Source organism: Choristoneura fumiferana, chromosome 12 (genome assembly GCF_025370935.1).
Source record: "Choristoneura fumiferana chromosome 12, NRCan_CFum_1, whole genome shotgun sequence".
Lineage (NCBI taxonomy): Eukaryota > Metazoa > Arthropoda > Insecta > Lepidoptera > Tortricidae > Choristoneura > Choristoneura fumiferana.
In genome coordinates, this window is record NC_133483.1 from 17,958,931 (window position 1) to 17,982,378 (window position 23,448).

The following is a 23,448-nucleotide window of genomic DNA, read 5'->3' on the forward strand; positions in this document are numbered from 1 at the left end:
TGTATTTGAGAACTATAAACTGTATTTTTCCACGGTTTTAAAATAAGCAAGTTGGTGAAAATCCAGTTCTCTAGAAACCCCCCAGTACTGACAAAAATAACCGACTTGGTAAACATTGCATCTCAAACCTCTTTAGCAATATAAGAACTGCGTTGCGTTGCGAGACTTGCAGCTTTGATGGTATCTCTTATTTTGGAACCCACTATATAAATTATTTGGTGATCATTATTAACCGTTTTAATATTATTTGATGATTCATGTGACAGATCTACTATTTAAGGAACAAATATTATTTATTAGGTAGCCGAAAACGCATTTATTAGGTGATCAATAAAATCATACCCGTTGTTTAGCACCCAGGCACCCATAGAACAAACTTTGCTTAGCTTGGGGCTGGGTCAATTGGTGAAAAGATATTATTATTATTATTTCATTCATTGTGTATCATTATCGTCAAATTTCAGTTCAATTATTTGATGATCAATATTATTTTCCAGTGATTATAATTAATTTTTAGGAAGCCATTTCTATATTGTTTGGTGATTCAGTTTTAGTGACACATCTATTATTTTGGAACCCGATTGAATTATTTGATGATCAATATTATTTCCGAGTAATTTTTAAATAATATTTAGGTAACCGTTTTAATATTATTTGGTGATTCAATTTAGGTGACAGATCTACTATTTAAGGAACAAATATTATTTATTAGGTCGCCGAAAACGCATTTATTAGGTGATCAATTAAATCATAGATATATGGATGGATATATGGGATATGGGACAGATTAGTACTGACACGCGTCGAAAGGCGTGTCGCATGCGTGGCGTGGCGTCGTGGTTTAATAGTATGTCCCACCTTTATGATCGTTAATTAGTGGGCATCTTGTGATCATTAGATACTTTAGTAAAACAACGCTTTAATGTTCTAATAAAATATAATTATCAGTTCGTGTTGAGTATAAAACAACATTAACATTAATACAGGAAGAATCTATGTACAACATAGCACAGCAACTTAGGCTTGTTCAACGCTAAATTTAAATACATCTTACTGTATAATCATAATGCCTAGACAGAGCAGTCAAAGGGAATAGAATACAATTTAAATTAATCGCCTTCGGTGTGACCACCACAACAAGGTGTTAAAATACCATTTTATCGTTAAAACAGCTGGTAACCACAACACAGCATAATCTTTTACAATGCAGGCCTACGCCATTTTGTGGTTTTAACCACTCTATTCTTATTCCTGTGCTCCAATTTCGTCGATCTAGTTTATAATAAATTCTATACAATTTCTTATACGGACGTTAAGGCACTTTTATTCATGTATTTTTTCATCACAATACTTGTTCATTCACTTATTATAATTTAGAATCACTATAAATTAAATTAACCATTATTAGAAACATCCAGAGTTCCACAAAATAATAATAATTAATTAGTCATTCAAGAAAATAACAATGTAATGTAGGAACGTAATGGTCTATTACAAGTTATTTTTAACCCTTCATGCTACATGCAAAACTCGCAATTTATAATATTTCACTCATACTTCATCATATACAAATTTATTTTTAAAACTAAATCAATCAACAGTTTATTTAATTTAAACATAACAATTTCTTCCAAAAGGGTCTCTTGGTTTGTATTACTGGCAACCCCGCCAATATGGCGGCGTCGAAGGCGTCTTTCAAATGTTTCCGCGTCTTGGCCGAAGTTTCGATGTAAGTCGCGTTTATTTTCGCTGCCAGAGCTCTGGCTTCTGCTTCTGTGACTACGTGCTCACCTCGAGTCTGTAATAAAGAAAAAAACGATAAATACCTAGTTATTTAAATGACTGAAGGAATAAATAAATAAAATAAATAAATAAATATCACGGGACAATTCACACCAATGAGAGCTATCGTTTTTTGTCTCACTAGATGGCGCACTGTTGCGTGAGGTTTTTAAGTGTGGCTACAGTGACCACTTCATGTATAGTAAGTACTAGGTTACAATGATCGCACGCAGATATACAAGTCAACGCACGTAAAAAGAGCTCTGGGTGGCTAGTGGAGACGTTTGCGCATCTGTCAACTAACAAGCCAATGGTGTGACGGCCGCGCGCGCGCTCCTACCACGGACTTCATATAAACAAACAAACAAAATGATCTAAAAAAGGGGGGCTGAAGACAGAGTGTTGTGGCGCGCCATGGAAGAGGCCTATGTCCAGCAGTGGACTGCTGTAGGCTGATGATGATGACTTGGCGAAACGGTAACTGAATATTTACCTTCCAGTTCAGCTTCAGCTTGGTTGATCAGTGCCTAATTATAGGTACTAAAAATCACTACTACTCTTCATTACTTACTCTCAAAGTTTGTAGAACTTTGGGATCCAAGGCCAGGTCGCTCTGGGTGCCGACTAGCAGCAAGGGCGCGTTGACGGCAGCGACCGCCCGCGTCCACCGCTCGGCCACAGACCGGAACGTCTCTGGTCTGACCACGGAGAAACAGAGGAGGAGCACGTCGGTGCCAGGGTAGCAGAGTTCTCGGAGCTCGGACATCGAGTCCTGCATAGAGACAAAGATGTTGTTAGCGATTGGAACTTTGGAACCCTAAGTGTGCGAGTCCAAATCGCATTTTGGAAGTTATTCTATTTACTTTATGTATGATTATTTACAAATAGGGTGTAAGTGCAAGAACGCACTATGCGGGGAAGCGCGCGGTTTTACCTCTTCAAAGTATCGCTTGAAAAAGAGACGGCGCGCTAAAACCGCGCGGTAAGCCGCATAGTGAGTAGAGTAGGTACGTGTCGTCTTATCCCTACTATATTAATATTATAAATGCGAAAGTAACTCTGTCTGTCTGTCTGTCTGTTACGCTTTCACGTCGAAACCACTGATGCGATTTTGATGAAATTTGGTATATAGGTATTTTGAACCTCAAGGATCAACATAGGATACCTTTTATTCCGGTAACCAAGGAAACTGCTTATCCATATTACGTTATTATTTTGTTAGTTAGTAATATAAACACAACTTAATAACTACATTAGTCAAACCTGAAAAGAAACGATTAAACTGTAATGTCAGGAAGTTCAAAAGTATTACGGTAGCATTTTATAGTAAATCGGATCCAAGGTCCAGCTAGCCTCCTTGTCCTTTTCCTGTCATGCTTCTTATCCGGTATATTCTGATTGACACCCGGCTTTGAGGACCGCGGCATAAAATATTTACCCAAGGATATTTATTACGTACTTTTCCTTCGGAAAAAAGTCGGGTAAACCGCCATTTGAATATTTAGATGCCGACGGAATTCTCTGGGCTTGATTAGCTTATTCAAGGTTCCGTCAATAAGTTATTATTTCAATGGGTAAGAAGAGCTAAATCTGTATCTATACTCGAAATTAGTTTGGTTTGTTTGGTGGTATTTTTCAAATTACAGAATCGGTTTCAATAATTATTTGATTAGGAGACGCATTATCCCAGAGTACCTACTCATCATAATGCTACGCTAGTCTATAATTTATATTGCTAATTATGATAAAAGGCATTTGTTAGTAGGGGAGACCGAGGAGAGTTGTGACAGAGGAGAGTGTATTTACTGCTAGAAAGCTTGCAACAGCGCGTGTTTGATAGCTCGAGACTTGAACTAAAAAACCACGCGCTATTGCAAGCTCGCTAGCAGTTAATAAGTTCTAAAAAATCGACATTGTCACTACTCTCCTCGGTTTCCCCTATGTAGGGTAGAACTATTGAATCATTTTAAACGAGTACTTACTGCCATTTCGCAACGTAACGTTTGGCAGCCTGTTTCATTTCGCAAACTCTAAAACTGTAAATATTTCAGGATTTATTTCAGGGCCATCGTGTAGAACCCTTTAGGTTAGGTTAGGTTAGTTTTATAAAAATCCTGAAATATTTACAGTTTCAGAAATATTAAAAAGTTGGGAAATTAAAAGTTGCGAAATGAAACAGGTTGCCAAACGTTATTCGCCGAAACAGTAGTAAACCCATTTTAAAAGATCTTTCTTTTATAGAAATTTCCCGGGAAAATGGATAAATATTTGTGATAGTGACATTTTAACGACTCATGACCATGACTGGGGCTTAGGCATTGGCGTAGGTATCTAGGGTAATTTTTTGGGTGGGGGCCTGGCCTGGATTTTTGTGTGAAAATATCAGTATTATAGAATTTTGAATCGGTAGAATTTTAAAGCCTTTTAAGAAGAATGATTAAGTCGATAGAAAATCTTGTTGCTTAAATCTCAATTCCATCACAGTTTATTTTAGTCCCACAATGTTAGATAACCACCTACTAACTAAAATATATTCGCAGTTCGTACAAGAAACTGTTAAAGTGGCAATAAAGTATATGGTATTTTCGAGTTTTCTTATATCAGCACTGTGTTTTGTCTCTCGACAACGTTTTTCCTGCGTATCATGAAGTAGCTAAACTTACCAAACCCTGTTATAAATATCATCACAAATTTTTATACAAGTACCTATTTCTACTCTGCATTGCCACAAAAACAGTACAACTAAACAAAATAATACAGTTCATCGAGATCATCTCAAGTAACGTTCTTTACCATAACATTTGATGAAAACATCACCTCAAATCTCAGCCATGCGCCATGCCGCTATGGGTGAAAGCAACTTTCAACTACGAACTGACAATTGCGTTGCCTAATAAATCAAAACTGTTGCACAATAGCGATAACTCCTTTGTCGAGATCGATTGTTAAAAGTTTGCGAACTGAACTGGCAACACTGAATAGAGGTGTGATAGGTAATCAGTACACATTTAAGCAACGTCTCCACCAGAGATGTGAGAGGATGTGTTTCGAGGAATATGTTTTCCAATAGAAACGCTTCATTTATGCATTACCTCGCCTCGCTCCGCTCAGCTGTTTCCACCAGAGATGTGCTGTGTGAGGATGCGTCGTTTCTATTGGTTAATGAAAAACACCCCTCTCAATACATCCTCGCACATCTCTGGTGGAGACGTTGCTTAAAGTAAGCTTAGCAAAGCTTGTGTTATGGGTACTAAGCAACGGATAAATATAATTAAATAGATAGATACATACTTAAATACATATTAAACACCCAAGACCCGAGAACAAACATTCGTATTTTCATACAAATACTCGTATCTGCCCCGACACGGGAATCGAACCCGGGACCTCAAGCTTCGTAGTCAGGTTCTCTAACCACTAGGCCATCTGGTCGTCTTAGGTCGGGGGTCGGTCGGTTGATTAGAGATCAAACATATAAATTAACAACTTCTCTTGTTCATTCATAGTGTAAGTAAGTAAAGTGACACTAAATCAAAGAATTTATTTGAAGAGCTCTGAAATAGTATTGTCTTAAATCCCACAGGATTAAGAACTATAGTTCATATTTCATACTTCCATGGGGGTTAAGACGTGGATAAAAGCTAGCTTTTCAACAAAGTATAAATATGATTACGAGAATGAATTTCACCTGCCACACTGCACTTAGATGACAGCACCAGCATATGTAATTTCGTTTTCGCATATTTTATACTCAGGCGCAGCGCTGGAACTGCGTATGAATAGTAATCTAGGTAAAAGTTAGCGCGTCAAACCATATCCTCTTCCGAATAAGTATTATTAATAATTACTAGCTGTTGCCCGCGACTCCGTCCGCGTAGATTTTGTTCAAATTAAAATCGTTACTTCTGCAAGTAGGTCGCAGGCGCAAAGGGCTCGCTTTCGGAAGGACCATCATTGCCAAGAAGAATGCGCCGCAAGAAACTTGGCGTTTATCACTATCCCGTGGGAATTAAGCAATTTTCCGGGATAAAAACTATCCTATGTAAGGACATAGGATAGTACCCCGAACTCAAACTATCTGTATACCGAATTTCATCTAAATCGGTTCAGGTGTTTATACGTGGAGACTTGGAGAGGTAACAAGCAAACAGACAGACTTACTAACTTTCGCATTTATAATATTAGTGGGAGGGCGGGAGGCTATAGAGCTCCCCCAATTACTTATGGTACTTTTAGAACTTTGACACGCACAAATAATAGCAAGGACCAAGAATAAACATAATTCACTAAGTCAAGAGGCGTACGAGCAAGTCCGCAAAAGGCAGGCAACGCACCTGTAAGTTATGGGTGTTTATGGGTAGTGGTGATTGATTTTCATCTGGTGACCCCCTGCTCCTTTTCCCCCGAAACGGAGACACTTCTTCCACACGCACTCTGTCAGATAGGTACATTGGCATTTGGCAATTCAGACAAACTTGCTCGATCATCATTAACTTTAAGACACAGTGTATAACTAACATTCAATAAAACATATCAATAACATTCTCTCATCTCGTAAGTGGTTTAGCCGGTAACACTTTGAGTAGGTAGTCTAATCTATTGAGCCATCGATTGATCTGTCAAATCTCCATCGCACTTAATATTTCATAACTTTCGTTCCTAATGGGGACGACTGCAATATGACATGTAATTATGATCTCATAGGAGACCGGAGACTAAACACAACTCATTAATGGAGTGAAAGGATTACTAATGTATGGGCAAAAAACTTTTCCCAAAGTATCACATCCCAAAATATTTTACTCAAATTATCATTTGGCAAAAAATCATTTGCCAAAAAAACTTATCGCAATTTTACAGTTAATATTTTTTTTTGGCAAATTATTGTTTCACAAATAATGTCTTAGTCATGTTTCATATTACCAAGTATTATTTAGTAAAATGTATCGTTTGGCATAACGTACTCTTCCCAAAATATCGCATGACATAATAACCTTCTTTTCTGGTAGCAGTTCGTTCTGTGGAAGATGCAGTTCTAACCTAACCTAACCTACTTTTCTGGTAGCAGTTCGTTTCTGTGGGGGACGCAGTCTAACCTCATCTACTTTTTTGATAGCAGTTCGTTTCTGTGGAAGATGCAGTTCTAACCTAACCTAACCTACTTTTCTGGTAGCAGTTGTTTTCTGTGGTTGGTTTGTACGAAATGTCATTTTGAACAAAAAATTTTTGGAATACAATATTAGCCAAAATAAAACGTTTGCTTAATAAACGTTTGTCGTAATAAAATTTGACAAAGTAAAATTATGCCAAATGATAATTTGACCAAATGAATAAAATGCGAAATGTAAATATGTTAAAGATTCATTTGGGAAATGAAACTACTGCGATAAGTTTTTTGGAAAGTGAAATTTGGCGAAAAATATTTTGCCGAAACGGCAGTACACCGGAGTGAAAATATCTTGTTTGCTTTACTCTAGTCGTAAAGCAAGGAAATTAAACCAAAAGGAATGTACAATCACCAGCACTGATAACTGATACAATAAACTGTTGTTTTAAACTTAACATTACTGACAGTTAAGAATAATAAAATAGATAATAAGCATTAAATTAAAAAAAAACTATCTTAGACTTCAAAACTTACATAAAAATAAAACCTAAAACTAAAACAAATTAGGTACTTAAAGAGTACCCCTTAGGCAAGGTCCCGAAGATGCTGGCAGCGGTTCCTCTTTGAATAGCTAAGCTGATTCTTTGTCCGAGGAAGCTGCCAGCTCTTCGGGCACCTGTGACGTCTACTAACATTTTCGAAATTTCTTTAAAAAGTTTAAAAGCGCTAGCCCACGGACCAAGGGTCTCGACACCGAATGGAACAAAGGCATATTCGGTGCCTACACCTCTATAATTGGATAATTTTGCCTTTTCAGCCACTTCAGATGCTGCACCGGCTCTGTTGTTGGTTCCATGGAGATGGGAAGGAGTCTTGGTGTCAGAGTAAGTAGCGTCCCACACAGGCACACGACCCATCTTCCATGGAATCACACTCATACCATCCGGCCTTCTACTCATGTCATCGTCTCTATAACTGTTAATAAATATCTGATACGACCTTATTTTCCGCGTATTTCCCTTAGGGCCGGTATATACGACATGTGATATTTTTAGACGCGCCGTTGTGGCAGATATTAATGCAGGTGACTGTACGCCTCAGTTATTGAAGTAAATATTACTTAATATTAATTAATATCAAGAACAAGTATTGACGATCAATTTACAACCGAATAAACGCCTCTCTGATAGATTAACCCGACACTATACCGAAGACATCCGGACGTCAGCCTGTACGAGATTAGTATGGCCCTCAAGCAGCTTAAGAATGGCAAAGCCCGGGTGACGACGGAATTACAGCCGAACTCCTGAAGGCGGGTGGTAGACCAGTCCTTAAGGGCCTTCAGACGCTGTTTAGTTCCGTCCTTCACCAAGGGAGAACGCCGAAAGCATGGAACAGAAGTGTGGTGGTGCTCTTCTTCAAAAAAGGTGATAACACCTTGCTGAAGAACTATAGACCCATCTCACTTCTGAGCCATGTTTACAAGCTATTTTCCAGGGTCATCACAAACCGTCTCACACGCAGGCTTGACGACTTCCAGCCTCCCGAACAAGCCGGCTTCCGAAAAGGCTATAGTACCGTAGACCACATACATGCGCTGCGGCAGGTTATACAGAAGACTGAAGAGTATAACCTCCCCTTTGCCTAGCATTTGTGGACTACGAGAAAGCCTTCGATTCGATCGAGACTTGGGCTGTGCTGCAGGCTCTCCAGCGGTGCCAAGTTGACTATCGGTATATCGAAGTGTTGAAGTGTCTGTACGAAAACGCCACTATGTCCGTCCGATTACAGGATCAGAGCACGAAGCCTATTCCTCTGCAGCGGGGAGTCAGACAAGGAGATGTGATCTCTCCGAAACTGTTCACCGCTGCATTGGAGGATGCTTTTAAGGTTTTGGACTGGAAAGGACGAGGCATCAACATTAATGGCGAGTATTTCACTCATCTTCGATTCGCCGACGACATTGTAGTCATGGCTGAGACCATGGAGGACCTCGTGCTATGCTCGCTGACCTCAGTAGAGTTTCCGACCGAGTTGGCCTGAAAATGAACATGGACAAGACGAAAGTCATGTCTAATGTCCATGTTGTACCAACTCCGTAATAGTCGGAGACTCTGCGCTCGAAGTTGTTGACGACTATGTATACCTGGGACAAACGGTCCAGTTAGGTAGGTCCAACTTTGAGAAAGAGATCACTCGTCGAATCCGACTCGGCTGGGCAGCGTTCGGGAAGCTTCGTAGTGTCTTTTCGTCCAAATTACCGCAGTGTTTGAAGTCAAAAGTCTTTGACCAGTGTGTGTTGCCAGTGATGACATACGGATCTGAGACGTGGCGCTAACGATGGGCCTCATGAGAAAACTCAAAGTCACTCAGAGGGCTATGGAGAGGGCTATGCTCGGGTTTCTCTGCGGGATAGAATTAGAAATGATGATATCCGCAGTAGAACTAAGGTTACCGACATAGCCCGAAGAATTGCGAAACTAAAGTGGCAGTGGGCGGGGCACATTGCTCGCAGGACGGATGGCCGATGGGGCCAGAAGGTTCTCGAATGGCGTCCGCGGACCGGGAGACGAGCTGTCGGTAGGCCTCAACAAGATGGAGCGACGACTTGGTTAAGATCGCGGGATCGCGGTGGATGCGGAAAGCACAAGACCGGTCTGAGTGGAGAGCCTTGGGGGAGGCCTATGTCCAGCAGTGGACGTCTTTCGGCTGACATGATGATGATGAAACGCCTCTCTGATTCAAAATACGCCATAACAACGTTCACATCCTCAAACTTTCGGTTGTATTTATTTTATACTAGGCTGTTACTGTTACCCGCGACTAAATAACTATAAATAAATTACTTACTTACTCCGTCCGCATAGAATTCGTTTATCACTATCCCGCGGGAACTATTTATGCAATTATCCGGGATAAAAATTATCCTATGTCCTTCCCCTAGACTCGAAATTATCTTTAATTATACCGAATTTCATCTAAATCGGTTCAGTGGTTTAGACGTGATAGGTAGCAAACAAACAAGCAAACCGACATACAAACTTTCGCATTTATAATATCAGTGGGATCAGGGTTGCACGGGATAATTATAAACGATAATTATCACGATAATTATGGAGTCATAATTAAATATAATGACCCGGATAACTCACGTCTTAAATCGACGTGACGACGAAGACGTGAGTTATCCGGGTCATTATATTTAATATGAGTGAGTCTCACGGTAGTTTCATGTTCAAAATTATGGAGTCATAAAATACCTATCAATAATCAAAGCGCCTGTACATGTGATAGTATTGTATTAGTAGGTACACATACGAAGTCTATATCCTGTGTATATACTTATCCTAACACGTGTCGTGTATGTAAATATATTATTGGATAACAAACGGAAATTTATCTAATAATTGTCAATGAAAAATAATAATTTATCTTGATAATTTTCAACCCTGTTCCAATTTATGTTTAATTAGGTATGTACCAACCTAATTTCATTTTTTTTAGTTACATTCCTTATGAATCTTAAATAGGTAATCATCTTAGAGTATATATAAGCAAGCTATATGAAGCTTGCTTATTTATACTCTAATAGGTAATCATAATCTAACATTCAAACACCTGCAAAGGTGTATAATGAATGATCCAATGTACCTTATGATCACATTTGTTCAATGACAATTGAAAGCAGTTACGATGGCTCCTATTGAAAGTGAAAGATAATTGAAACAAGTATGCCATTAAACACGTTTAGTTATACTTAAGTACCCTACGTAGTAGACGTTTGTAAACATCTTGTTAAGTTGGGAAAACTAATACTTACCTAAGTAAGATATTTACAGAATATAATCAGTCTGAAGAAATAAAAAGCAACATTAGTGCACGGTTGGTAGCGGAGAAACACGTTAGGTAGGTAGTAAGTATATTGTAGTTCGTTGATGTGAACCTGGCAAAGTAACGTCTGAATCAGTCAATAATTGAACATCTGTATGAGTAAAATTATTTTTCAATAAATTAACTACTCTGATTTCAAAATTACATAATTCTAACTTATATTTTAAGTAGGAGTGTTTCAGACACACCTACTTAATTCTGTCTCAATCTAAACCATTAAAAGAGTAATTGCGGAAGCCTTCGTAAAATTACACCAGCCTGACGATTGTGTAACTTTATACAAGCACGAAACTGTCTAGAAAACAGTTCCTTTCATACACAAGACGTCGTAAAGGAAACATGCGAAAAACTTACAATACAATAACATACATAGTGAAAACGTAAATGGCTGAAGCTTCCCGAATGTTCTACAATGGACCCACGCCATAAACTGCAGGTAAACGATGAAAGAGAAACTGTGGGACAGCGGCGAGATGAAACCATTGTTAAGAGGTCGAAAAAATTCGGAGCCTGCTCTATCGAATCAGTGGGTACAATCAACCGTGAATCGAGTGGTACTGCTACAGAGGAAACTGAATCTGTTTTTTGTGGATTGAGCGACATGTGAACACATTGAGTTGTAGACCATTGTATTGCCATTCATGAAATACACGTGCCATTCTCTAGGGAACGACTTTTGTTGCGTAATCGTATAAAACCATAGTAATATTATAAATGCGAAAGTTTTTGTTTCTCTCTGTGTGTTTGTGTAGGTATGTTTATAATTTTTTCTCACTAATACGAATGATGAAATTTGGTAAGAATACAAATAGGTATATGAAGACAGACTAAGATAGCTCAATAATATTAGCGTCAGTGGCATGGCAAGATACGAAGTTCGAATTTTGCACTTTGTAGTACAGCAGGCCTACTACGAAACTCGCAAATCGAAGTTCGTATCGCATCGTCCCTTTCACTCGCGTATTAAATGACATAAGCGTCAGCGGGACGGCAACATACGAAGTTAGTTTTGCACTTCGTGGTATAGGGCCAGGGCAAGTCAAATTCGAGCCGAACGATGAAATGCTCGGAAGACTTGATGTTGAGTCAGTGAATCAGATTTCGCCTTTGTTAAGTGCAATTAAATTGAAACTCCGAAGGAATGAGTCAATCCTTGGTGTCTTTTTATTTGACGCTGACCTCGGCCCGTGCTGACATATTTATTAGGTTTAAGCCCACTGTTCGCACCCTTTTAAGAAGCTAGTTAAATTAGATAAAATCATTAGATCACAGAGTACCTACCCCCTAGTTGCAGGTTTTATTGGCGTAAGTAAGAAGAAAGACTTTTATGTTTCTCTCTTCTTCTTCTGAAATTTAAGAGCTAAGTATTGCTCTTGTCGGTGGAGTAATAACATAGTAACATAGTTTTAGTGCTAGTTCTAGTCTTAGTTTTAGGTGGTACTTTTTGGAGCCAAAATAAACTTTTCTTTCTTTCTTTCTTTAATAGCCACTCCGCAGTCTTTGGCCAGCTGTTTGACTCCCTGATACGACACGACACCCACCCTTTCCTTCACCTGGTTGAAATGGGTCCATCTTGGTCATCCTCTACCACGTTTTCCTTTTATTATGCCTTCCAGCAGGTTAAGAAAGAAATTGTCGTGTCGTGAAATTGTTGTGTTTTATGTTTCAAATCATAAACTTCGAGGTAAATTTACTACAATTCGTCATGATTGTGGCAATAATTATTTCAGCAGATTATTAGAAAAGTTTGACAGAAAACTCCTGTAAAACTTTGAATCAATTCCGATGAAACAAATTACAGGGATGTTCTAGCATTTATCAAGCAAATCCAATCATTTGCTGAATAATAGTATCTAGAATGAATTGTTTTTATATTATTACTAGGTAGCTTTCGCCCGCGACTCCATCCGCGTAGAAGTATGAAAAATATAGTTTACGTCCTATTTCCAGACATGCCGTATATACTAAAAAAAAAACATGAAAATCGGTCAAATCGTTTTGGTTTGGTTACAAACACAGAGACACGAATAAAAAGAAAAAGAAAAAACGAGAATTTTATATATTAGATTGATGATATTATTTTATGTAGGTAAGTGTTATTAAAATTTGATGATTACATATGAGTACATGTAAAATACATTTAATAACTATTTAGTGCTGATGACAGTGAATGAAGATGTCTTACCTGTCCTGCAGTATCACAGATTTCTACGCAGATCGGTCGGTCGTCCACGTCAACCACAACTGAAACAATAAAACAAACAATTGAAACAGGAATCTTCACAAAAAGTTTTCTATAACTAAATTATATTAGACTAGCTGATGACCGCGACTTTGTCTGCGAAATTTCGTTTATCGCGTGCCCTCGGGAACGTAATGTTTTAATAATATTGGTGCTAGTGACTGTTCAGTCACCAGTACCAATATCAGATACAACAAAGCGTGCATAAATATCTGATACGACTGTATTTCTGCTGGGGACTTGTCGGATATTTTTGCACGCTCATCTGTGGCAGATATTAATTCAGTGACTGTGCCAGCATCTTTGCCTAAACTGAATATGCATACGAAATTTCAAATTAACCCGACCAATAAAAGTGAATTAAATTCAACTGGGACAATTTTATAGTCAAAATACCACAAACAGGACTTATCACGCTAAACTTTACTTCACTTTAGCCTAAACAACACAATGGAAAAAAACCTAAAAATTTTGACCTAAATAAACAAACCGACTATCAATAAAAGTAAGCTTCTACATCTATAATATTTGAAGCACATATGATTCATGTCATATGCCATCTTATTCGCATTGTCAACCGTTCACTTCAAACGCAAGTAAAATAAAAGCACGAGAAAATTTTCCAAAGAAATACAAAAAAAAAAGACAATTATTAGGTATTTTATTTAACAAATACTAAGTAAACATTACACACAGTTATAAATACTTGTTTCTCAACTGATTCATCATTCTGAACCTACGAATAAATATTTATTCGTAGTTCTGAACACTAAAGTAACATTTAAATGCCAGTGTGACGGTGTGAGGCACACCTGTGTTAATACTTGATAATTTTACGTCCAGCCACAATAGACTCAAATCACGTAGTCTGTATTTGGCAAGATACTTTGACGCAATTACCTACATGTCGGCGCTAACGAGTGGTGAAAGAAACGATATTGAGATAAATAAGGACTGGGGAAGAGTCAAAAGATCTGAGCTACTAAAAACGTATGGATATTTGAAGAGAATATCTCAAAATCAAAATATGTATGTGTATTTGTTGCTCCTTCACGCTAAAACGGCTGGATGAATTTAAATGAAATTTGGTATGCAGATAGGACATCTGAAATAACACATAGGGTACTTTTTATACCGTTATTCCCACGGGATATGGCTCAAATCTTTAAAATTTTGCATGGTAATGCATTCAGTGAGAACAACGCTATATTTTTTGGGGATTCCCATTTATAATAAATTCATAAAATCCCGCAATTATGGATCACGCAAAAGTTACAATTTCTCAGCTTTCAAAGAGCCACTGAAATATATATGTATTAATTATTTTCAAGGTACGTACTACTATTTCAGGGCACTAGGATAGGTTTTAGCATATGTTTTGTACTTCGGTGCAGGGTAAAGTTTAATTTCACCAGCCTTAATGACGCGTTCTCAATCATGAAAGTTCAATGGCAATCCGAAATGACATAAAATGGCATTTCAATGCGAAAGGTGTAATGGTTCTACTGTCACTTTGTTTTATTCAATTGAATCGCTCGACCATTCCAGTGTAGGGTGGCTCAACATAGACGTCAAAGTGGTTGGTCGTTTAATGAGTATACCTTTACGAATAGATTAGTGTCCGTAGCTTAAAGGATTCCTTAGATACTGGCTAAAAGGGTATTGTCTTTTACACACAAGGATGGAGAATTGGAGAGATATGAAGATTGAAGTGAAGTGGATTGTGCAGTCAAGCAAAAGGTTAGTAAAAGGAATTTCGAGTGGGACGGACAAAGCTTACCATGTATTTTTACATATTTACTAATATTAGAAAGCGTTTGGATGTAGATCAATCTAATAATTACAGGGTAAACATAATGTTATCTACTTAATGTCATTCATATCATAGTATAAAGTAGGTATATACTCGTAGTCTCGTACTGTGTAGGTACAACCTGCACGCAAGCGAGCTTCAGGGAATTGGTGGCTGAATTTATTGTTTATTTTGTCAAAACAAAATCTTTACAATAAATAACATTATACTTGAATGAGATAGATAAATATTATTCAGAGATATTACGATTTTGTTAAATTAAAACAAACGCAGCCACCGATTCTCCTGTATTTAGAAATTGTAATTAATAATGCATTTATATTTTTAAGTCTTATTAGTTATATTTTCGAACACCACTCTCCTTAATATTTTTTTATTTGCTAAGTATACTTATAGGCTTTTGCCCTGTAGTAGGACACATTATAAGCTAGTTGAAAAAAAGTATATAGGTACCCTCAGTAAGGACTGCTTCTTCTCTTTTAAGATATGGCTTTTCTGTCCTAATTAATAGGACAATTTGTAGTAGTGTAGGTGATTGTAGTTTTTGCAACTTGATAGTAAAATTCCAGAAACCACGTGGAGACAACTTGCGCATTAAAAATGCCAGACATGAGAGCAATATAGAATTGTGGTGATCACTGTTCACTGTTCAAAGAAGCAAAAATAGCAAAATTAGATATTGTCTACATCCGCCATGTTCGAATGCTACAAATCGAATCCCCAGTAAGGACTTATGCACACGACGTATTTTTTACGCGCAGACGACGCGCGTTAACGCATTTCTAGCCAAATTTAGTCACGTTTGTAGGTACCTATAGCCTGCGCGTAAAAAATACTCATAGGCCGGAAGCTTATGGATGTATTGAATTCATGAATTGAATCAATCAGAAATTATATCCGTATATGCTCGAAAAACCTAACCTTCCTCTGGGCAGTCTGGTAAAAATATACCGTCTTGAACTGAATGAAAAATTATCATCGTCAGTGTTACTCTATGTAACAAAACAATAGTCATGGTTGCTGAGTAATCGCACTGGCCACACCGGTTCCTAACAACACGCAGGATATCCGAGTGGCTGGCTCGCCGCGTATCCCAGCCACAACACCAACACCACGGTACGAGACGGATCGGACACCTAGGTCAAATCAATTTACAAAATAAATATACCAAAAAATAGAATCGGTTACAAAAAACCATGAAAATAATTTTCTACCAGTCTGAAGTTGGTGCCTCAGCACAGCACGAGCCAGCAGGAGTGGACCTATAATAGGCTACCTCACCTACACCTACAACTGAGGCACCGACTTCAGTCAGACTGGTAGAAAATAATTTTCATGGTTTTTTGTAGTCGGTTCTATTTTTTGTTATAAAATTTTTTTTCACGCTTTTTAATGTAAAAGATCTAAGATACAATACTTTAATGTCAACTGCTCGTCACTTTTTACGATAAATTGCTTTTTCCGATGCAGATACGTTCATTATTGAGGATGAGGAGTCCTTCCTGGTGGTTCATCACACCATTCCATCGTTCCATTTCACCATATGAATTACGATGAGCTTAAATTGCTAAGGTACTGCGTTAAAGTAATTGAATTTCAACCCGTGAAGTACTTGTTATTGAGTAGTCGCTCCATTGGTCAAATTTGGTCTTCATCATCGTTCCACTTCACCAAATGATGATTTTTAAGAGCAAATGCGCGAGTTACTCCTAAATATATCAAATTTACTTACCATAGGCGTTCCTAAAATATTTGAAGAGTTTCCTCGATTTCCTTAGGATCCAATCATCAGTTTTTTTTTTTTTATTCGACTGGATGGCAAACGAGCAAGTCTCCTGATGGTAAGAGATCACCACCGCCCACAAACATCTGCAACACCGGGGGTATTGTGACGCGTTGCCAACCTAGAGGCCTAAGATGGATACTCACGTGCCAGTAATTTCACGCTGTCTATACTCTCACGCCGAAACACAACAGATCCTGATTTGGTGCTTATGGGACCTAATTGAAAGCATTCCTAGACGAACGAAAAAAAAATTCAAATCGGTTCATAAATGACGGAGTTCTGAGGTAACAAACATAAAAAACAACCGAATTGATAACCTCCTTTTTTTGATGTCGGTTAAAAAACCCGACCGCGTTAAAATACTCAAAAGAAGAAAACAAGACGTGGACGTAGTGGTCTAGAACTCTATTAAGTAGCTAACTTAAACTTCAACTGACATACTAAACTTCAATAGTCTTCAGCAATATTATTTATTACTAGTTTATTATACATATATACCTATTATGTTTATGGGCGGTGGTTGGTGATATCTTACCATCAGGAGACCCACTTTGCTCGTTTGCCATCCAGTCGAATAAAAAAAACCTACTTAAAACTGCGGTTATAATAAGGAATTCTAAGTAAGTCTCAATAAGTCTAAAAATATAAAAAAGTTTCAATAATAAAATTTACGAAGAATCTCAAGGATGACACATTTTCCTCGAGTAGTTGCGTCTTCATTTGCTAGTTCGAACTTCTAAGGATCAGCCATTTTCGGACGTAGATATGATTCAGTTAACTTCCTTTTATAACTGTCAATGTCTATATCGACGGATATGACTAAAGTATCTACTCCACTTAAGTGATTAATATATGAGGATTTATAAGCAGTGGTTTTCCTATCTTGGCTTGATTATTTTGTGAGGTCGAGTTTCAAAAATGGTTACGATTTAATTACTCTGTGAGTACGTGTGAGCCGTGGCTTAATAAAATAAGGTGCTGCTGCTGTGCTCTTAGTGTAAGTTTTCGGTTACAAAATAGGTCTCGATCGCGTTCGCGTTAAAATCTCAATTTGTATGGAAACACGAACATCGCAAACTTTCCGCTAGGGGCGCTGTTCGTGTTTCCATATAAATTGAGATTTTAACGCGAACGCGATCGAGACGTATTTTGTAACCGAAAACTTACACTAAGGGTACAGCTTATTTAACTTTTTTACTATCTGCCTCTTATTTAAATAAAGGTTTGTACTTTTATTAGCAATTTTTATGTAATAATTCAATATAAAATAAGAATTGAACACGGTAAGTCTTCTCTTGGTTCTCTATTTGCACATAAACTATAAAACACCTTTGTTAAGATTCAGGTGTGTATGTTAATCCAAATAAAGGGATGGAAGGAATTATAACGTCATATTGTATGAGTTAACTGCCAGTGAGTCACTGTGTTTGCAACCATAACCGCCCGCGACGGCCAAGGCAATTTGAAATAGGAATAGAAAAAAACAGTAGGTACCTATGTTTCCTTGACTGCCAGTACTTTGAGCAATTCAAATCTTGGTTCGTGAAACGTACTCTTATCGCATAAAGCTAATTTAGCAATAGACAAGCAGATACGAATTAGAATTGTTTTTTTTCGTAACTATATTTTCGACATAAAATGCATGAGCATGGCAACAATTTCGTAAAAAAGTTCGAATTTGTCCGTTTCGCTCTTCTAAACGGTCTGTATAAGCAGCAATAATATCGCTATTTCACGAACTAAGCATTCTCAAAGTCGGTAAACGTTCCTTTTCCGCACGTTAGCTTTCACTAAACAGATTATCTTTAGTACGGCTTCGCAGGTTCTTTCCTGAGATATTTATAAATAGGTTCTTTGTCGGCAGCTTAGCTCTTCTCAGACTGATTAAAATAAATACCTACAGTATCTACTTATTAAAATCTCATTGGGTCTATTACACTAAGGGGCTGTTTCACCACTCATTGATTAATTTTATTTGACGGATAAATGTGATGCCGTCTCCGTCTATTCGAACAAAACAAACAAGAGATGGCATCACATTTATCCGTCAAATAAATTTAACAAGGGGGTTAGTTTTCTAAGCCGTAGACGAGTATTGCAGATGGATGAAGCATGCTTCATGTCAGCAATAAACAGTAGCGTGCTGGGCTACCAGTACCAAAAAGCTTACATATCTTGCATAATGGTTTACCATCGTATATAGGTATTTTACCGGAAAAGATCATATTTGTTTTGCTCTCTCAATCAGTTTCATTACCTACCCATCGTACAGCCGTACATTTTTAAGGTTCCGTACCCAAAGGGTAAAAACGGAAACCCTATTGCTAAGACTTCGCTGTCTGTCCGTCCGTCCGTCACCAGGCTGTATCTCATGAACGTTATCACGTGAGACAGTTGAAATTTTCACAGATTATGTATAATTGTGGCCGCTATAATAACAAATACTAAAACAGAATAAAATAAATATTTTAGGGGGCGCCCAGCCTGCCATACCACAAACGTGATTTTTTGGCGTTTTTTGCTAATGTCTAATAAATGTTGTATAGATGATACGGAACCCTTCGTGTGCGAGTTCGATTCGCACTTGGCCGGTTTTTTCATTTTGACATTTGGCTTTTGCTTATAATGGATATGAAAATGTCACTCATTTAATCAAACATTTAATACAATAATTGATTGACACTTCGAGTGCCAGTGCCGTGGTATTCCGATTGAGATCCGACTTTTTCCGATGGAAAAACATTATACACTTACATTTGTACGTCTTCGCTGTGACAAATATCTTGCGTTGACATAAGAAATGTAAATAATTACAGATAAGTACTTTGGTGATATCAAATGCCTCACATCGCTGCAGAAAAAGCGATCAAACAAGAAAGGTGACTGGCAAGGAGAATTAATTGTACCTGAGGGTATTATTGCCTCCATTTCATCCACGGATCCTGTTAGAAAATATCGAATGTAGTCAATAGGAAAGCAGTAAAAACAGTATTATTTTTCAAACATAGTGATGTCAAAGAAAAACCAAAAGGGTGGAAAAATCATTAAATATTTTTTTTATCAAAAGAAGCAAAATTGGCTTGAAGAAAAGCTACAAAAGTATAGACTGGGTGGCTCAGCCCTTTTGATGCGCAACCTTTAGTCGCGTCTTGCTGGCGCCAGCAGACTAATGAGTCCTAATTCGGTGACCTTACCGAAGTAGGTTTGGCAAGTAAGTCTCGCGAACTGTCACTATAGTCAATTTATAGTAAAGCTTATGCACATTGTTGGAGACGGTGTCAAAGCGGGCAAAAAATGCTACATTGTGTACAGTTTTACAAATGTTTATCAATGCGGAATAGGTAAGTACTTTTAATTTATTAATTAGAATTAGATACACAGTTTGCTCAACAAACATCAAGTTTTTACTGTGGTAAGCATTGCTAAATATTTATTACAATTAGTGGTAAGCCAATTATAAGTAATTACCGAGATTTTACTCGAGATTTGAAGATTAGTCAACTGAAAAAGTTATTTATTTATTATTTATTTTAGGTACCTAATACAGCCTATTCTCCCTATTGAATCTCATATTGGACGCCAAACTCCGTTTAAGAATGTACGTTAACTAGATCGATACGGCCGAAGCACAGTATAATATATAAGCTTATATATCTAAGACGTAATACAAAAAATTTGCGGTTTCCATACATTGTTCATAATTCTTATTTCAATTAAATAAGTTCTCATCAAATGTCGCTAAAGTCGAACTTTCAAGCTGACGGACACGTCTATTGGCATTATTGTTTTATGACATGCAAACGATTATCAACTTTAGGGTGTTAGACCACTTAGTTGGCTGATGGTACCTATACACGACTTTATAAACATTAGGGACGTGTAAGTATACATATTTTTGTAACTTTGGTCGTATCGATATCATTACAGTTGACACTTATAGGGCGGTCACTAAGCTATATTTTCTGCGGCCAGTAACAGTAAAATGCCTTTAAGATAATTTACCGCTTCGGCACACTTTAAAATTACTGTCCGATTTGTAATCGCCGTGATTATAAGGGATCCAAAGAATCGATATCTCTTTCCAACCAGCTTTAAATCGGGTCGCAGATTTTAAGATTAAAAATAAAATATGCAATTATGCAGCATGTGAGATGATATTCAAATTTAATAAGTGGTTTCGGTAGTTTTTAGTCGATTATAAATTAAAGTTCGAAAGTGCGATAACAAATGACGAGTTAGTAGGTACAGATTAAATGAGAGCATCACTTTATATCACATTACACCAGTTTCAAAGCATTAAGAGTACCGAACGGACTTTTTAGGGTTCCGGAGCCAAAATGGCAAAAACGGAACCCTTATAGTTTCGCCATGTCTGTCTGTCTGTCTGTCGTCTGTCTGTCCGTCCGCGGCTTTGCTCAGGGACTATCAATGCTAGAAATCTGTAATTTTGCACGGATATATAGGTAAACTATGCCGACAAAATGGTACAATTAAAAATTCAAAAATATTTTTTTTTCCCATAGACGTAAAGTGGGGGTGATTTTTTTTTCTCATCCAACCCTATAGTGTGGGGTATCGTTGGATAGGTCTTTTAAAACCATTTTTCGATTCAGTGCTTTGTTTGTGAAATATTCAACTTTAAAGTGCATATTTTCATTAAAATCGAGCGTCCCCCCCCCTCTAAAATCTAAACTGGTAGTAAGTATATCAAACTTTCAATGAAAACTATGACGGCTAATTAATTAATTGCTTGAGAATTATTAGTAGTTTATGAGTAAATAGCAGCCTAAGGTATAAAATATACCTAAACTTGGAAGATTCCGTATAACATACGAAATCATTAGAAAAATATTACTTAATTTTTTCGTAATGGCCACGGAACCCTATTTTGGGCGTGTCCGACACGCTCTTGGCCGGTTTTTTGGATAATTTCGCTTTTTCAGCCCCTTCAGATGCTCTAAAAGAACTACTTAAAATCAATGCTTATTGTAGCCCATGAAAGCATTTTGCGTAAGTTCTGACATTGTTTACCTAGTATTGTATAAACACCAAATCTTAATCGTTAACCCGCTCTACGTCCGGTCGTACGTGGAACTTGCTTGTTACTGTCCAAATAACGTCAATTACAGCCGTTGTCATCGGCACAGCTTGTTTAGGGTAAACATGCGTGTAATTAGTCATTTAGAGCTTGTTTAGCGCTAAATCGACCTATGAGATAGCTATTTTAAAGTGTTATAATAGCTCCAAGATGGCGGAATGCAAGACCTCGGCATTTTATAAAAAATAAAGATGCGAAGTTACTTACATATTGACTCGTATCTGAAACATTGTACGTAACTTGTTGTTGAAATATAACGTGTCTGTAAGCACTAAGCAAGCCTATTGCGGCTGTGTTGTTTCTCTTTACAAGCTTTTACTTAATTTCACCTGTCCGTTTGTCGTTTTATTTAGTTTGTCTGTCTGACTGTAATCAAATCTTGCAAGTTAAATTTGATCAACTTCCAGTAGTCAGATTGACTTGAATACGGAATACTTATGTAAATCGCCTGACAATACAATAATCTAGTAGTGACATCCTCCTAGTAGTCCAGACAGGATCGTCTCCGCGGGACTGAACTCTTCAACGGTTAATAGCATCGACTTGAAATTTGGTATGCAAATGTAGTTTGGATTTGGCAAGTAAAGTCAACAAAAATTACAGTCAGCAAAAAAGCTTGTATTAAAAATGTTTTTTTTTATGGTTCAGGCTAGTTGGCGCTTTTGTCGTGAGGTCTGTTTGTCAACTTTGACATTTGTTACACGTTTGTGATTGGTTAAATAACTAGATGAGACAATCGCAAGCTAAACATTAACATGACGTCTAGTGATATTTCATTGGTCAAGAAACCCTCAAGTGTGTCTTCAAAAAGTTAACTACTTACAGCTTTTCTCTCTGCCTTTATAACAATATGCAACTTTCCTAAAGACCACAATTTCGTCCTATAACACTGTAGTCTTATAATAAAAGAGGAATAAAATTGGCTATAAGTGAATACACTAAAGCAATTTTAAGCCATTTAAACATCTACCCACGTTTAAGGTACGTGTGGTCTGCGATTGTCATGATATGTTTTGAATGCAGTGAACCAATTGTGTCGTCCACTGACCTCTGACACTCTGAGATAATTGCCCTTTGCTCGCTTTGCTCTGGATTGATATTAATAACGATTGTGAATAATGAACGTGGCAACAATGGCTGTGTGTGGGTAATTGTTGTATTAATAAGCTCTGGATGCATCACGTGTGTATGCCGGAGGAGGAGGAGCCGTGTGCACTTTTTTGTAACGGACGTTATATTCCATTTGACCAGTAAGGAAGACCGAAAATAATAAATGATTTATCGATATCTATCTACTTATACATATAAGAAATATCTATCTATACATGTAACAAGTCGGTCTGTACATCGACTCATTTGTTGCCCCAATGCCTCCAGACCTCTAAATCCGACCCTGAGTAAGTTCTAGGGAGTTGGGGGCGCGCAGTTAAACCAGGCTCATCTCCTATAAAGTCTTAAATTATCTAAGCCTATAAAGCACCCCATATAAAATTAAAAACAGGTAAACAAAAGCAACAACCAAGTGTATTCGGTCCTTAAGGCGACTCAATCCCAAAAAATACTAACCCAACCATTTGCCGGAATATTCTGGATTTATTTTAAAACATATTGTACTCTTATACCTTTATTAAAACATAATATTTTGTACCTATACCTTTATTTGGGAACAAAAATCACATGATGCAGGTTTCTGCAGACTACCGTACATGATAATACCACCCAGTTATGA

At 37.5% G+C, this 23,448-nt stretch overlaps 1 protein-coding gene across 1 annotated transcript in view; it reads right to left on the minus strand.

Annotated features, from left to right (window-relative positions):
• Positions 1 to 910: 910 nt before the first annotated feature.
• The window catches only part of LOC141433542 (uncharacterized), a 51,393-nt gene continuing 28,855 nt past the window's right edge, over positions 911 to 23,448 (minus strand). Inside the window, exons 2-4 of the mRNA XM_074095628.1 lie at positions 12,966 to 13,024; positions 2,354 to 2,554; positions 911 to 1,798 (exon numbers count right to left, since the gene is read on the minus strand). Of these exons, the coding sequence (XP_073951729.1) occupies positions 1,607 to 1,798; positions 2,354 to 2,554; positions 12,966 to 13,024 (452 nt within the window). The 3' untranslated portion in view covers positions 911 to 1,606. The remainder of the gene's footprint in view (positions 1,799 to 2,353; positions 2,555 to 12,965; positions 13,025 to 23,448) is intronic.